The sequence below is a fragment of the Prionailurus bengalensis genome, chromosome A1 (assembly GCF_016509475.1).
Source record: "Prionailurus bengalensis isolate Pbe53 chromosome A1, Fcat_Pben_1.1_paternal_pri, whole genome shotgun sequence".
NCBI lineage: Eukaryota > Metazoa > Chordata > Mammalia > Carnivora > Felidae > Prionailurus > Prionailurus bengalensis.
In genome coordinates, this window is record NC_057343.1 from 173659647 (window position 1) to 173677397 (window position 17751).

Here is a 17751-nt window from a genome sequence, read left to right on the forward strand (position 1 = left end):
TGTTGTATGGAAACAAATTTGACAATAAATTTCATGTTAAAAAATAATAAATAAATAACTTTAAAAAAATATAGATTTAGACTTTGATATGCATAGGGAAAAAAAACTTGCAAGATGAAACAGAAGTAATTGCTTCAAGTATTTCAACAAAATCTTAGTATTGCTGTCCTTCACATTTATTTCTAATACAATAGAGCACACTCCAATTCCAGCTCCTGGAGCTACTCCTACCATCCCAGGACCAGAACCTACCTCCAGCCAGCCTCCACTCCGATCTCTCTTCCTAAGACAGAACACCAAGCCAGGCTCAGGTACTCCTGTGAGTACAGATGGAAGCACATCTCTCCAACCCCAGCTGTACTGGGTGCGCCCCTGAAGCCAAGACCAGGGTTTGCCTTCAGGATGAGAAGGCAGGCGGGTATAGCCAGGATCCATCTTCAGGGACAGAGAACCTGAGGGTGGAGGGTGGGGCTTACACCACTAGCTGGTACATAAGTAGTTGTCCTTTCTGTAGTTTTTTTGTTCGTTTTTTGGGGGGGGTTCTTTTAATTCCTTTTCATGATTATTAATTGTTATGTATCCTGTCTGCCACGCTGCAAGAATGTGCTCTGAGAAGAAAGCATTTCTCTGGCCACAGGCCACCTCCGCCAGCTAAGCTTCTGAGAAATACGTGAATACACCGTATGGTGGAGCACTGGGGGGCGTCAGTGAACAAGTAATGCTGCCAGACTGCAGGGGGTACTTGGCAAGCACTGACTGCAGGTTGAGAAAGGCCTCCTGAAGAAGGTGACATGTGGTAGGGTCTAGGATGAGCTGCGGTCCCCAAGGAAGGAAAAGCATTGCAGGAAGAGGGACTGGTGTGCGATCCTGTTTTCGAGGGCAAGCGGGAGGAAGAGGAAGTTTTGTATTACACACAACCTGTGCTCCAGCTTTCCCAGTTGGACATTCCCATCATTAGACACAGACCTGTGAGGCAACAGCTTGGCTAGAGACTAGTTTCAGCGGTGGGAATGGGTGTCTACAGAGGTCAAAGTTCAGGGAATCTAAAACTTGACAACCAAAAAGCGAGACTCACAACCTCAGGCTTATTTAGGTCTACAGCCCCCGGCCATCTCCTTCCTACTGCCCTCAGGTATATACTCATCAGCAAAGGACCAAACCTTACAACTTCAAAAGATGAGACAGAATATTCTACCACTTACTTCCTCCTTTCTGACCTTTTTTTTTTTTTTTAATTTTTTTTTTTTCAAAGTTTATTTATTTTTGGGACAGAGAGAGACAGAGCATGAACGGGGGAGGGGCAGAGAGAGAGGGAGACACAGAATCGGAAACAGACTCCAGGCTCTGAGCCATCAGCCCAGAGCCTGATGCGGGGCTTGAACTCGCAGACCGCGAGATCGTGACCTGGCTGAAGTCGGACGCTTAACCGACTGCGCCACCCAGGCGCCCCGTTCCTTTCTGACCTTTAGACAAAACTGCAATGAAGAGACTTAAGGAAAAAAAAAAAAAAAGTCTTTCAAATGAAAAGTCAGCCAGCCATAAGCAGTACCAGAGTGGCCTTCACTGCTGTGGGGCACACTCCCACTCTCCCAAACCCATGGACCGCAGTTCCTCTCTCACCTCCAGCAGACGTGCCCCTCCAGCGCCATGGCTAACCCAAGCAAATCTCCCAGGGTGCCGCTGCTATCTTCCCACAGTTAATAGATCAAAACTTGTAAGGGAATTCACAAAGTATGTGTCACTGACAAAGCCTTATCTTCATGAAATAAGCAGTTACACAATACACCATCACAGTCCATTTCTCTGCAATGCGTCCTCATTCTAGGCTGGGGGGGGGGGGGGGGGAGGCCTTCCCTCCCCCACCATTAACCATTGTGGTTGTCCTAAGGTCAGTTCCTGGGCATACGAAGGGCTGAGGACACTACAGCCCAGACAAAATAAAAACAAAATTAACAGAGATGAGAAGCCAAAAGAGTAACATTGAAAAAGCAATTAGTGTTGCCATTTGTTAGCTCATTAACATTCTCGCTCTATGAATCCAAAAAAAAGAAATTAGCCACCTTTCTTTTCTAAGATTTGCCAATATTTGGAAGAACAGTTTCCCCAGGTAGCTTTTGGCATTAAGGTCCAGAGACAAAACTACCAGCAGGCTAGAAGACTCTCAGGATTCCTGGATATGGTCTTCATGACTTATTTGTCTACACTTAAGAACTACTTCTACATTATTTCAGTGCTCACAAATAACAACCGCTAATGTTTTGTTTATAAATGTTTCTGTTCTACTTGGCACCTTCACTGTATCAAGTAAGCACTGTAGTAGCAAGTAACAACACAATTGTTGTGTTGTTAGCATTAGGGCAAGAGCTAACAAATAGTATTTACCATTTTTTTTTTTTTTAACGTTTATTTATTTTTGAGACAGGGAGAGACAGAGCATGAACAGGGGAGGGTCAGAGAGAAGGAGACACAGAATCCGAAACAGGCTCCAGGCTCTGAGCTGTCAGCACAGAGCCCAACGCGAGACTCAAACTCACGGACCGCGAGATCATGACCTGAGCCGAAGTTGGCCCCATAACCGACTGAGCCACCCAGGCGCCCCAGTATTTACCATTTTGATAAGCACTGCATAGACTATTTCATTGGCCTTCAAGTATCTGTCGAAGGTGGATACTCTTATCATCACCACTGTATAATAGGGAATGTGTAGCCCAGAAAAAGCAACTTTTCCCAGATCACCTAGCCAGGACATGGCAGAGCTAGGATTTCAGATCGCACTTCACACCACACAGTTTTGCACACACACCAACTGAGGTGACTGATCAAGTAACTTGACCCAGGAAAGAAGTTAGTACAGAAGGTGGCCAAAGAAAACACAACACAACAAAACAACAAAAACAAAAACAAACAGCCTTTCCTCATCATTCGACATATTCCTCTAACCCCTGTATTAGCTGGGGACATTTTAATGCCAAATAAGAGATATGCCCCATCTTTCACACTTGAGGAATTAAAGGGTCTGAAGGCAGCTTTCTTTCTAAGCATCACACACTTTCATCGGCAGTAATCACATGTGTGTCCAGACAGCATTTTCGTAAGCAACTCAGAAGCCCCAAATGAAAACACAGTCTTGGAAGTCATTATCAGTCATACCAGAAGGTGTGTGGCTTTCTGCCCCACACGTACATCAAGGCATCCTGAAAAGAGGGGACCCGACATTCAAGTTAAAACCTACCCATTCTCAGCTGCAAGTAAAAACTCCTCCTGTCCTGGGGGTCCAGCTCACCTATTTTCCCCCTACTGACTACTAACGCTCTATTAATAATCAGTCTGGGCCAGCAGCCCCTGGACTCACTCATTCCCGCAGCACTAGCGCTCCTATATGATGCTTACTCTCATCCAAACACTTCATCAAAAGTGCTCTCAATCAAGCATGAAAGTAAATTAGATTTTGGTTTAACCAGGATTATATTCACAGCACCAAGAAATAAAGTAACAGTTATCTAATCTAACAGGCCAGTCTCAGACTTCTTGGCTACTCTCCACAGGCCCCTCTTTCTAAAAGCCTTTCCTAAAACTCTTTAAATACTGTGAAATCACAGCATGTTGTGGAGCAAAGTAACTCTTCAAATGCCAGGGACATAAAACTTGTAACTCTCAGTCAGCTAAGCATCTGGCTTCTGGCTTCAGCTCAGGTCATTATCTTGCGGTCTGTGAATTCAAGTCCCAAGTCAGGCTCTGTGCTGACAGCTCAGAGCCTGGAGCCTGCTTCACATTCTGTGTCTCCCTCTCTCTCTGCCCCTCCCCCCACTTTCTCTCTCTCCCTCTCTCTTAAAAATAAATAAAACCTAAAAAAAACAAAAAACTCGTAGCTCTGGTGCCTACCTAACACTGCTAGAGAGCGTCAAGCCAGTCCACAGGCAAAGCTGCTGGTCGCCAACCTATGAAGTGCGTGCTGGCCCCACAATGTGTCCGGAAGCACCTTCTTCCTGGACACCGAGGAGGAAGGAGCCTCCTGGCTTGGGCGGAGCCTGTTTGTTTTCCGTGGGGAAACCTCCATTCTCCTGCCTGGCTTCACACTCACTGTCTATCCATCTGGAACTAAGCAAGGCATAAGCACCTGCAAAGCCCCAACCATGGAGAACACAAGATCTGCCCAAAGGAGAAAGGGATAAGGAATGAATATCCCAATTATAGGAAGAACTCTTACAGAGCAACAACAACAAACAAACAAACAAAAACCCAGCTCAATTTGAAAACAGGCAAAGGGGGCACCTGGATGGCTCAATCAGTTAGCAAGGGACTCTTGATCTCAGCTTAGGTCTTGATCTTGGGGTCCTGAGTTCAAGTACCGAGCTGGGCTCCACACTGGGCATGAAGCCTACTTAATTTAAAGAAAAGGGGGGGGGGGGCAAGGACAAGGTCTTGAACAGACATTTTTCCAAAGATGCTATGGCCAATAAGCACGTGAGAATATCTTCAACATTCAGGAATCATTATGAAAATGCAAATAGATGAGATACCACCTCACAGCCATTAGGAAGGCTATTATATAAAAAGCAAAGCAAAACCAAAAGAACAAGTGCTGGCAAGAATGTGGGGAAACTGGAACCTTTGGGCACTGCTGGTGGGGATGATGGAAAGTACAGCAGCCACTATGGAAAATGTGAAGGTGATTGCTCAAAATTTTAAACACAAAATTACCATATGGTGTAGCAATTCCACTTCTGGGTGTATACCCAAAAAAAGTAAAAGCAGGGAGTCAGATATTTGCACACCTGTGTTCATTGCAGTGTTATTCACAACAGCCAAAAGGCGCAGGCAACCCAAGTGTCCACTGATGGATGGATGAATGGATAGACAAAATAGGATATGAACATACAGTACACACCCTTACATAGGAAGAAAACTGACATGCTACTGTACTGATGAATCTTTAGCACAGTACTGATGTACTTAAGACCTTATGCTAAGGGAAATAAACCAGTCCCAAAAGGACAAGTTTTATGATTATACTTACATGAAGGATCTAGATTGGCCAGATTCACAGAGAGTCAAAGAGTGGTTGCCAAGAGGGCGGTAAGGTAGAAATGGGGAGTTAGTGTTTAACAGGAACGGAGTTTCAGCTGGGGGAGATGAAAAAGTACCAGAGATGCAAAATGAGGATGGGTGCACCGCAGTGTGAATGTACTAATGCCACAGCTCTGTGTATCTAAAAATGGTTGAGGGCGCCTGGGTGGCTCGGTCGGTTGCACCAACTCTTGATTTTGGCTCAGATCACGATCTCACTGTTTGTGAGATCAAACCCTGCATCAGGCTCTGCACTGACACCACAGAGCCCGCTTGTGGTTCTCTCTCTCCCTCTCTCTCTGCCCCTCCCCCACTTGTGTGCGTACGCTCTCTCTCTCAAAACAAACATGAAAAAAATAATAAAAATGGTTACAATAGGAGATTTTATGGTATGTATAGTTTACCACAATTTTTAGAAAAGGATAATATTGACCAAGTCATGCAAACATCAACAGAGAGCCGCTGGCAAACCAGCCCAACACTAAGCACATCTCTCATTTCGCCAAAACAGAACACAACTGCCCCTCTGGATTTTTAAGATTTTTAGGCCCCAATAATCTCAGCCAGTAAGAACCCACTGAGAGGAGACTACTAAAATATACCCAAAGATCAGAGCAAAAACTAAATTCTAATTATTTTAATAGTACGATTAGTAGTAATGTATAAAACAAGATTTGCTAAAGAATTATGCTTCCTCTTTTTAAGATAATGACAGAACAACAGAAGACACATACTTTACAGCAAATCCTGTGATACAGAAACAAAGTAAGTTGAGGCACAAGAGGAAGTATTATCCCTAGGAGTTTAAAAAAAAAATCTGGGTTCCACACTTCCTCCTCTGCCCCTAGCCTGCCTTATTCAGCCCTCAGTTTCCTCATCAGTCATGCAAATGGCTTGAATAAGATAAATCTCCAATCAAAAATGGCTAAATGGTACCACCCAATTGAAGAATCTCCTTTGTCCAATTCCATGCTTACCAGACAACTTTCTGGTATAATCTGACTACCAAATAACTTTTTTTTTTTTTTTAATGTTTATTTACTTTTGAGAGAAAGCACAAGCAAGACAGGGTCAGAGAGCAGAACAGAGGATCCAAAGTGGGCTCTGTGCTGACAGCAGCAGGCCAGATGCAGGCTCAAACACAAACCATGAGATCATGGCCTGAGCCAAAGTTGGACACTCAACCAACTGGGCCACCCAGGTGCTCCACATTTTTAATTTGAGAGAGAGAGAGAGAGAGGGAGAGAGAGAGTGTGCAAGTGAGTGTGCATGTGAGTAGGAGAGGGGCAGAGAAGGGCAGAAAAAGAGAAAGAGAGAGATAAAATCTTAAGCAGACTCCATGCTTAGCATGGAGCCCAATGCAGGGCCTGACCCAGGAATTGTGACCTGAGCCAAAATCAAGAGTCAGACACTCAACCAAGGGAACCACCCAGTTGCCCCCACAAACAACTTTTCAACAGGAAAAAAAAGTGTCAGCATTCCAGGCTCCTCAGAACTGATACTGAATTTCATAAAAAATAAAGTCAATGATTCTAAACAGTGGAAGGAAATTGGTCCAAGTGATAGTGGAAAGGAGAGCCCAGTTTTCCTAATTCAGAACCCAACTATATTCTACATCATCATCATCCATCAACACTGAACCATCCATCAAGGGAAGGCAGTTTTCAAATCATTTGTGACCATGCCACTCAGTTCTTTAAATCATTCAAGAGGAAAATGATCTCAAATATTCTGAAAATGTCCAAAAATAATTTTAAAATCACACAATTTGAAAATTTGGGAATATGCCCAGGCTTTAAGGTAGTGAATGAAACAAAAGGGAGGGATGGGGCATTTGTGAACTTCACTCTCTTCTGAAAATAACTTCTTTAAATTGGCTTTTGGGACACAATCTTCCTGGCCTTTTTTTGCTAACACCTCCTCTTCCCAAAATTTCCTCCACCCTGCCCCACAAATAAATAAATCATGTAAATAAATTATTCTAATTATTATGTAAATAAATTATGTAAATACATATATGTATGTGTGTGTATATCCACATGCACACACGTTTATATATCAGTTCAGGCATATCAAAACTCTCCAGAGAAATCCAAATTCTTTTCCATAGCCTAGGAGGCTATAGGTAATCTTGGCAGAACCATTTTTCTCAGACATCTTCTCTTTCCACTGTCCCCTTGCTTCAACCCCTTGTTTAAACACACGATGTGTATCTGACCTCTGCCTTTGTTCTTCCCCCACTTAAAATGATCATCTCCCATCTTTGCGTGGCTCTATCCCTCATTTCATTCAGGTCTCATCAGTTCAAAGATTCCCACAGACAGGTCTTCCCTGATCACTACAATGGCATCCTCCCTCCTTCATTCCCTGTGAATTTTCTCTTTCCAGCACATACCATCAGTGGACATACACCTGTCACATGTATGGTCTGTCTCCCTCTAGAATGTAGGATCCATCAGAACAAGGACTATAGCAGTTTTGTTTCTGTACCCCCACACCTAAGAACAGCACTTAGCATGTAGAAGACCCACTGTATTTGCTGACTGAATAAACCAATGGGGAATAGAGGGTAAGTTATGGTAATAATGACCAAACTAAACGGGGCGCCTGGGTGGCTCAGTTAAGCGACCGACTTCGGCTCAGGTCATGATCTCAGTCCGTGGGTTCAAGCCCCGTGTCAGGCTTTGTGCTGTCAGTTCACAGCCTGGAGCCTGCTTCAGATTCCGTGTCTCCCTCTCTCTCTGCGCCTCCCCCACTCATGCTCTCTCTCTCAAAAAATGAATAAATGTTGGGGCGCCTGGGTGGCTCAGTTGGTTAAGCGTCTGACTTCAGCTCAGGTCATGATCTCGCGGTCCGTGAGTTCGAGCCCCACGTCGGGCTCTGTACTGACAGCTCAGAGCCTGCAGCCTGTTTCAGATTCTGTGTCTCCCTCTCTCTGACCCTCCCCCGTTCATGCTCTGTCTCTCTCGTTCTCAAAAATAAATGTTAAAAAAAAATTTTTAATAAAAAAATTTAAAAAAAAGAATAAATGTTAAAAAAAATTTTTTTTAAATAATAATAATGACCAAACTAAATTCCCCCAAATGTGCCCTTCAACCAATTATAGAAGTGGTCAATCCAACACATCTGTCACACTCTAATGCCACGTTGCAGTTTGGTCCAAACAAGTAGCTTCAAAATTTGTTGATGTGGATGCTCTACCATGTCACACACTAAGTGCTGGCAATAGTGAGGGGTTTTCCTCTGTCCCTGCCTTCAAAGATCTCCTGGTCTCACATGAAAGCTGTGGATAATTATAATAAGTGTTGTGAACATAGGTGAGGGCAGGAACAACCAACGTGGGAGGCCAGAAACCGCCCAAAGTGAGTGTGCCACATATTCTGTGCACAAGTCCACACAGCCCATAGGAAACAGGGACAAGCAATTACTCCCACTCTTACCATGCAACCAACCAGAGGACTCCACTGCTTTTTCTAACTTCCAGGCAATCTCTTCCCATGTTGGCATTCTTCCCTTGACAACTGCTTCAATATTTTTCACAAATCCAGCTGGAATCGTTAACTGACGTGCATGCATACACACAGAGGTTTCATGAAACTTTCTGTTCTCAGGTAATCAAACACTACAGCCTTTGGCTTAAGATGCATTTCCATCTCTGGTCCCATATGCCCCATCATGGGTTGTTCCAAGCACTGATCAAACCTCAGGACAAGGGATCTGCCTCAAAATATCCCACCCACCAAAGCTTCAAGTAGCTTTTAGCACACAATGTTCCCAGCCCAACAGGTTTTTATTGCTTGTTTACAAAGTTAACAAACCCTAACCTACAGCTTCTTATATAGCAAGTGGAATCAACAGCTGCTAATTTGGGATTTTTGTTTCTCCTAGATTTGATTTGGTTTAACTTCTTTGCTGAGTTTAAGAAATATCTGAAAAGATTTGCACATATAAAGTACTCTGCAACCTCAATCACTCCTTATGGTAACACAAACCTTTCAAAAGGTGTCCTCCTTCCCCCAGGAACTAATTTTGGCTATTTCTGTTCAGCGAGAGAAAAGGACATTTGCTAGAAAGAGAACAGCTGTATGGTCCCAGTAAATATTTACTCTATAAATTGAACTTCTGTTTATCTGTGTAATCCAGGTTATTCTCTCCTTATTTCTTTCAAAAGTGAAAGATACCAATGTTAGGAATCTGGGTGTAGTTGGGGGTGGGGGAAGCAAGTGAAGGGATGGAGAAAATAACTGCATATAATCTATCTCTGCCCTGACATGCCCTCCCTGATGCACAAGTCCACATCCTCAGTACTGTCAGTTTTCAGAGTTTTTTGGATTATCTGATTCCACAATCTCACCAATACAAACCTCTTTCCCAGAATCGAGAAATTACTTAAAATGTAATCTTGGTTTTCTGAAATTTGATTCCTTAGATCAAAACCTGAATCTGAAGTCTTTGTTCAGCAGCATCTTCTTAATGTTGCCATAAATGCAGCTTTTATCTTCCGTTCCAGTCTCATTTTGGAGGAAGTGTTCCACATGGCTTGTGCTGGGGTAAAGGAGCTTCGGGCAGCTACTAAAGCACCCTGGAGTTTACCTCCTGAGTATTGCCACCCCTTTCCCTATCCTGCATGGGTGCCCCCACCCACTCAAAGCTCTGGTGCCTCAAATCCGGTAGCCACACATCCTGTAAGTACTTCCTTAATACGGAGAAGTCTTGGGATTCATTTTACAACTACCCAGTTGGACAAAGCACACCCTTGGAATCAATGTTCTCTCTGGGCCTTCACGTCTATGGCCACCTCAGCCCCAATCACCTGCCTGGTCTTTGACTAACCTCCTACCCTCCTATCCCATGTCTCCTTTTTCTTGTTACTTTGGCGACCCCCTGGTTCCAGCCACATTTATTTAATCTATTTCCCCTGGCCAGCTGGGACTGAGTCATAGCCTCACTGCCACATTCAGCACATGCTTCCTCAGGACCTGACCACCAGCAGCTGCCTTGCCACGTGGCCCTGGCCACCAACTTCACTGTGTTTCCTGGCTTTCTCTGCCAACCTCTGCCCTCTGCAGTGCCACAGTGATTTAGCAAACTGTAGTAGGAGCCTAGAGCCCCACCTGCAGGGTGGGAGCACACCCATTCTGTGACAAAGGAAGCCTTATTCTGGCACCTCAAATATGGTAGGTAGGACTAATCCCTCAGGCGCCTCTGAGTACACAGCCAGTGGGACCTCTTAGTGGGGGACAGAGGTCGCCGTGCCCGTCTCCCTAGCAGTAAACAAGGACAGAAAGGAAGGCCCTCCTGGATGAGGATCACCCCATTCTTTATTGACAAATCTGCTTTTAGGGCTCTGGGAAAATCAATGCATAGAATTCCTCAGCCAGTTGAAGGTGATGGCAGTGACCATATCCCTTTAATCATATTCATTTCATTTTTATCAAAAATATTTATCTGTGTATTGCACGGAGATTACAATACACATCAAGTTAAAAAGGCCTATTATACAGAATGCTCCCTCCTGGAAACATGTGATCACAAGCTGAGAGCACGAAGAGAAACTGATGAAAGGAAACCATGTACAAATGATGGACCTGGGAGAAAGACTACTAGGGCTGGAAACCTGATTCCACCACTAATAGTCTGTAAAACCTCAGTAAGTGTTTTCACCTCTTTATGCCTCAATCTCCACACCTGTAGAATGGGCCTAACAGAATGTCTCTCACAGGGTTTTGATAATGAAGCAGGTCAATACCCTGGAAAACCACTGAATTAACAGCTAAGAGACCAAACAAAAACTATTACCAGGCACTGAGAATTAAGAGAAGAGGGTTTTAGACAAGGCTTTGTGTTTTTGAGGCCTCTGGAGTAGATTAAAAATGGTTGCAAAAAAAAAAAAAAAAAAAAAAAGTTGCAAATTCTTTGTTATATACGCCTTGGAGAGGTAAAGTCTATTTCTTCACAGCTTTCAATCTGGGCTAAGCATATAGCTGTTTTTGACCAACAGATGCACAGAAATGACTCTGTGCCAGTTTCAATCCTACATTTTAAAAGAACTGCCTGGGAATGCAAGCTGGTGCAGCTACTCTGGAAAACAGTATGGAAGTTCCTCAAAAAACTAAAAATAGAACTACCCTACGACCCAGCAATTGCACTACTAGGCATTTATCCACGGGATACAGGTGTGCTGTTTCGAAGGGACACATGCACCCCCATGATATAGCAGCACTATCAATAGCCAAAGTATGGAAAGAGCCCAAATGTCCATTGATGGATGAATGGATAAAGAAAATATGGTGTATATATATATATGTATATGAATATATATGTGTATATACACACACACACACACACAATGGAGTATGACTCGGCCATCAAAAAGAATGAAATCTTGCCATTTGCAACTATGTGGATGGAACTGAGGGCATTATGCTAAGTGAAATTAGTCAGAGAAAGAAAAAAATCATATGACTTCACTCATATGAGGACTTTAAGAGACAAGACAGATGAACATAAGGGAAGGGAAACAAAAATAATATAAAAACAGGGAGGGGGACAAAACAGAAGAGACTCATAAATATGGAGAACAAACAGGGTTGCTGGAGGGGTTGTGGGAGGGGGGATGGGCTAAATGGGTAAGGGGCATTAAGGAATCTACTCCTGAAATCATTGTTGCACTATATGCTAATTTGTATGTAAATTTAAAAACATAAAAAATAACATTAAAAAAAATAAAATAAAATAAAATAAAAGAACTGCCAGGGGTGCCTGGGTGGCTCAGTTGGTTGAGCATCTGTCCGACTTCACTCAGGTCATGATCTCACAGCTCTTGAGTTTGAGCCCTGCGTCGGGCTCTGTGCTGACAGCTCAGAGCCTGGAGCCTGCTTCGGATTCTGTGTCTCCCTCTCTCTCTGCCCCTAACTGACTTGCATTCTGTCTCTGTGTCTCTCAAAAATAAATAAACACTAAAAAAATTAAAAAAAAAAAGAACTGCCAGCCTCCACCTCTCCTCTTGGAACCCAGCTGCCATGTTGACAGGAAACTCAAACAGTATAGGGGTACACCCACATGGAAGAGAGGAAGAGAATAGGGGTGATCTCCCATCCACAGCCAGCACCAGTTTGCCAGCCATGTGATTAAGCCATCTTGGAAGTGGATCGTCTGGGTCCAGTCAGACACAAGCCTTCCCTCCATGAGCTGTTCCCAAAATTGCAAAATCATGCACAAATAAGATTTTTTTAAAGTCTCTTAATTTGGGGGCAGTTTGTTACACAGCCATATATAGTCACACACACACACAGACACAAGCCTCAGACCAAGCACTTAAAGCAGTTCCTCAAATTCCATATGTATAAAAAGGGAAAGGGAGGGGCCCCTGAGTGGCTCAGTCAGTTAAGTGACCAACATTGGCTCAGGTCACAATCTAATGGTTTGAAAGTTCGAGCCCCGCATAGGGCTCTCTGCTGTCAATGCAGAGCCCACTTTGGATCCTGTCAGCCTCTCTCTCTGCCCCTACCCCACTCACGCTCTCACAAGCTCTTGCTCCCAAAAATAAATTAAAACAAAACAAAACAAAAACAACTATTTGCAACTAAGTGGATGGAACTGGAGGGTATTATGCTAAGCAAAATTAGTCAGAGAAGGACAAATATCATAGGACTCCATTCATGAGGACTTTAAGAGACAAGACAGATGAATATAAGGGAAGGGAAACAAAAATAATATAAAAACAGGGAGGGGGAGAAAACAGAAGAGACTCTTAAATATGGAGAACAAACAGGGTTACTTGAGGGGTTGTGGGAGGGGGGGATGGGCTAAATGGATAAGGGGCATTAAGGAATCTGCTCCTGAAATCATTGTTGCACTATATGCTAACTAATTTGGATATAATTTTTTTTTAAGTTTAAATTAAAAAAAAAAATGGAAAGGGAGAGGCAAGGTGTTCATTCATTCAAATGTGTGCAGAACACCTACTATGTTCCAGACTCTATAACAGGTCTTCACACTGTTCTTCTGGTGCTGATGGTCTATGGCTGGGAGAGACATTAAACGACTCGTTACAGCGAAGTTGATTCTATAAAGACAAAGGAGTATAAAGGGGTATGGGAATACTAGGTGATCTCACTGGCCCCTCCAACTCTGATATTTCATAACTGGATGACGAAGCCTACATCTATCTGTTAGATGGCCCCTGAGAGACAGTCATACAGGATTATCCATGTAGAGAACAACTTTCTCCTATACAAATCCACTTCTTAATTAGAGTATCAACGAAGATGTGGAGTTTCCATAGCTACCCAACAAGTAAATGGTGAAAGCACACGAAGAGTTGCCTCTATAGACTATGTTCTGGAGTGGAATCATGTCATGAAAGCAGCTATGAATAAAGGGATAAGGAAAGAGTAAGGGAAGTAGGATTTCCAGGGGCAACTAAGGTAAACATTGTTTAATGTTTAAAAGGCAAAAAATATGTAAGTTGATTGCTTCAGACAAATTCTTGAGTATTTTTTTTTATTCCCCAGGGGTTTTAATGATCACCAGGAAAGAACCCTTAAAGATAAATTTTTATTTTGCTGCATAAATAAGCAGCTTTCTACCAGACAAGCAGATCCAGTAGACAGCTCTCCTGTAAAGATTTAGTGAATTCAAATCATACCTTGCAAATACTGTGCCTTGAGACCTCCTTCTCCCCAAATCTGAACTATTCTAAGAACTAGGAAACGCAACCGTGGTAATGCAGCAATGTCAAACTATATACAGGTCCCACAAGTTTCATCAAGACAAACATAACTGAGTGCAAACCAAAAAACCATGGTGAGGAGGAAGAATTAAGAGCCTTCCCTTGACGAGATTTGGGAGAATTTAATCCAGTGCTGCTGACCGTGTACTTGATTTTCTAAGGACTCTTGATTTGGCTGGTGTTGAAGTCCTTCCTTTTAACCTCACATTAGAAAAAGAAAAACATCCTTTGATTCTTTGATAGGGTCAGCTAAGAGCCAAGAAAAGAGAACAGCCAATTCCTGCCGCTCAGATTTTCCTTTTGCATTACTGTGGTTAATGCTAAGGATTAGTTTGCTCTAGTTAAAGTGTTCAGACTTGATATAAGCCATCTGTGGTCATGGATAAACACAAATGTTTTGAATGCCCACAGGTAGGGGTAATTTCACTATCTCCTAGAATCATCTCACAGGATCTTAAACAGCTATTGTTCCAGCTAAAGACACAAAAGGAACACATTCATGAATTTCCTGTTTTTCGACCTTAAAAGTTCTTACACATGCAAAACACCTCACGCCCAACACCCAGCTCTAGGTCAAGTAGCCCTCACACCCAAATCCCTCCTGCCTCTCAAGTATCCGAGCATTCCTGGAGTAATTGTAGGCAGAGGTCAGCACCTCAGCAGCTGACCAAAGCTTGCTGCTCTCACAGAAGGGACCAGCAGATTATAGCTGGAAAACTGATGCAAGTCACTCCCCTTGTTGAAGATGTGATAGAGTCCACGCCAATATTACTGCCAAAGGGTCAGCGATTCCTGGGCCCACAGGGCCCCTGTACGAGGGGTCAGCTCACAAGTCCACGCCGAGAGAGGCCTCTTGTTTCTGACCCCCAGCATCCTGGGCTCTTTCAGGGTTTTTCCTGCCCCTGAAATGCCTGGTGAACAACAGGCTGAATCTGACCCCACAGTGACCTCCAGACAGCCTAGAGGCTCCTGGGCAATAAAGACGTGGTACTAAAGGGGTCCCTGAGGGGATTTTATTAGCTCTGCTTCCAGGTGAGGAGGAGGAACCAACCATCAACAGGGGCTGGCAACTTTGCCGCCCAAGACGTTAAAGCAAAGCTAGCATTTAACAGAAAAATTACGTGAAAAGAAGAAACAAACGCTCCTTTACACCAGAGACCTAGTTGTGAGAAATACAAATGAATTGTATTCAGAAATAGAGGTATTATAAAAAAGGTCGGGGGGGTGGGGGGGTGATGAGCATTGAGGAGGGCACCTGTTGGGATGAGTACTGGGGGTTGTATGGAAACCAATTTGACAATAAATTTCATATTACAAAAAAAAAAAAGTCAATCCTCCAACTATTGCCCGTGATAAACTGACCTGACATTTAGGGTCCACAAGTATGACCCGCACATACCCCCTTGCCTTACAAATTCTCTTACACATACCCTAATTGAAAACATGTCCAAAAACTAAAAAATAACTACCCTTACTGTCTATGGCAACTACCAGATCTGCAGGGAAACTGGGACAAGGGGAGACAGAGGGGCAAACTAAATCATTGAACCTAGAAAGAAGACCCCAGAGAAGTTAAGATATGATCAGCAGATTTTCTCTCCCTTTTCTCAGTGTCTGCTCAAGGATATGATTGGGCAGAAGCTTATTTCCTCAGGGACAAAACGGTGTTCCATAATGCTCAAGTATTACCGCTCTAACTAACGCGGGGGCCACGAAGCACCCTCCACCCTTCCCTTTGGCCACAAGTTTTCTAAGGAGTATATCGGAGTGGATACAAGTAGGCAAGGAACCCCCCTAACTCTGGGTTCAACTAATGCCCTCCCCTGATCACCCCAACACCAGGAAAGTCCATTAGGACCTCCTCTCTCTCTCTAACCAGTATCCTAGCCACCTTCATCCTAAACCTGGAATTCATTCTGAAAACAAAAGGTAACAACAACACACTTCAGGTAAGGAGAATTAATGCTGCCACAAAGAAATAATGTGAAAGACCAGGAAAAGACTTTCTGCAGGACAAACACCTTTAAGTTTTTGATTTTTAAGTGACCTTACAAGGTAAGTCACAGGTTTCTCCTTAAATAGGGTTTCTCCTGGGTCCTTGGTCCTAGCAGGGCCCTAGGTTCTATTTTTGATGTGAACTTCTCTCTGCCTGTAAAATTGGCAAAAATCACTTAGGTCTTCCTGCCTCTTTCCTTAACCTCTTGTTTTCAAATTACGTCCTCCCCCTCTTAGCATCTCCTCACCTTGTAAACCACAAGAGAATCCACCAGGATTAGGAAATGCCTCTACCTCATTCACCAACACCTCCAAATGCTACTCTAAACCCTAGCAGGGACAACACACGGAGCACACAGAGCACCAGGCAAGGGCCCAGGGCATTCACTGCTGGATACCAGCTGCAGACCCACTCAGGTTTCCCCGGTCTATGCCCCCCCCTTCCCCATTTCCAGCCCTCTCCCCACAGCCAGGGCTGCATCCTTTCATTTTTCCTTCATCCTCGGTAATCTGATATCACCTCTGTCTGCCTTCCGGCTGTCTTTACACTGGTCTCCTTTTCTTCCCCTTTCCTCTCTTCAGCCATACTCAAGAAGCACAGACTATTTATTCTACTTTTGCCCCATAAATAGCTCAGTGATGATGTTAGGAGGAAAACCTACAGCCACCAAAACTCCTGCTGCAGACATCGGTCACACAGAATCCTCCTCTCCTCTCTTTTGAGCATCCACTCAAAAGAATACTTTTCAGGTATTCAAAGCGGGGGGGGGGGGCGCTCAGGGGCATGGGGGGAGGAAGAGGGGTTGTGCCCGAGGCATCCCTAAAGTCATCAAAAAAAAAAGGTGGCTTTGAGCATCTCACCGCTGACATATTTGCATACCGTTTGATGTAGCTTTTATTTCAAAGACAGTCTCAAACACTCAAGTGGGTATGTTACAGTGAGAGCCAGGAATTGCAAATGCGCTTGCCTCAAAGACTCAGGAGTCCAGTCCAGGGCAGGAAATAAAGTTCTAAGCGGCTTTGATGTGCTTCCTCCCCACTCCCCTCCCCAGCGTGGGTCATTCATCTCCGCCGACGAGAGACCACCTTGCCCGAACTTAACCAAACGCATTACACGTGGGAGCCAAGTGGTAGATTTAACAATCCAACGAGCTCCGCAGCCCCACCAAATTAGTTACCAACGGCTTCGGCTCAGCTTGGGATCCCCGACTGCTAAGAAAAGGAATGTTGAGCCTAAACTGGAGGAATCGGGGTAGGAAGGGACGGAGGACCCATATCCGCGGAGAGCAGAAGGTCTTGGCGGCGCGGTGAGAGCTTGTTTCTTTTTTGAGCCACTGATTTCAGACTGAAATATCAAGCCAGTTCAGGTCATTTCCTGAGTAGCACTACAAGTTAAAACAAGATCCAAAAAATCTATTAATCTTTAATTGCGCTGCCTCCCTCCTGGGAGCACGAGGTGGGTAGGGCGCAGGGGTGTAGGGCTGGGGGCGATCGGGAGGGACCGGCCGTTTGTCGGAAACCAAATGCTTGAGAAGCCAGAGCTCGCGACCTCAGCTGTTCCTTACCTCACTCAGTTCCGCCGAGGAGTCGTTTCCATATTTCATGGCAACTCCAGAATTCATGACTGCACTTTTCAGAGCCGAGCTCCTCCTCCTTCTCCAGGTCTCGGAGCTTCTGAGTTGGGCTTACCAGGCTCGATAGCCACCGCTTGGTCCCTTCTGGCACATTTTAGTCTAGACAGCCATTTTCACCCAAGACAGTGGGGAAGCCCCAAGGAAGGATGCAAGCTCTCCTGGAAGGCACAGAGCCGGCTGGCGTTTCACGGACGAGCCATTGCTGCGGAGGCTCGGCGGTGTGGCGCGCTCGCAGCTGCTGCAGCGGCCGAGCCGGCGCGGGGACCCGCCCGCGCGCTCCCACCGCTGGGTCCCGGGGAACTGCCACCCTCCGAGCCGCCG

At 44.5% G+C, this 17751-nt stretch overlaps 1 protein-coding gene across 2 annotated transcripts in view; it reads right to left on the reverse strand.

Moving 5' to 3' along the window:
• The window catches only part of MCC (MCC regulator of WNT signaling pathway), a 429487-nt gene that overhangs the window by 255635 nt on the left and 156101 nt on the right, over positions 1 to 17751 (reverse strand). The window contains exon 1 of one of the 2 annotated variants that reach the window (XM_043588916.1): positions 17362 to 17737. The exons of the other annotated variant lie outside the window; for it this stretch is intronic. Coding sequence (XP_043444851.1) covers positions 17362 to 17418 — 57 coding nt within the window. The 5' untranslated portion in view covers positions 17419 to 17737. Of the gene's footprint in view, positions 1 to 17361; positions 17738 to 17751 lie in introns of those variants that run through there. 2 annotated transcript variants of the gene reach the window in all.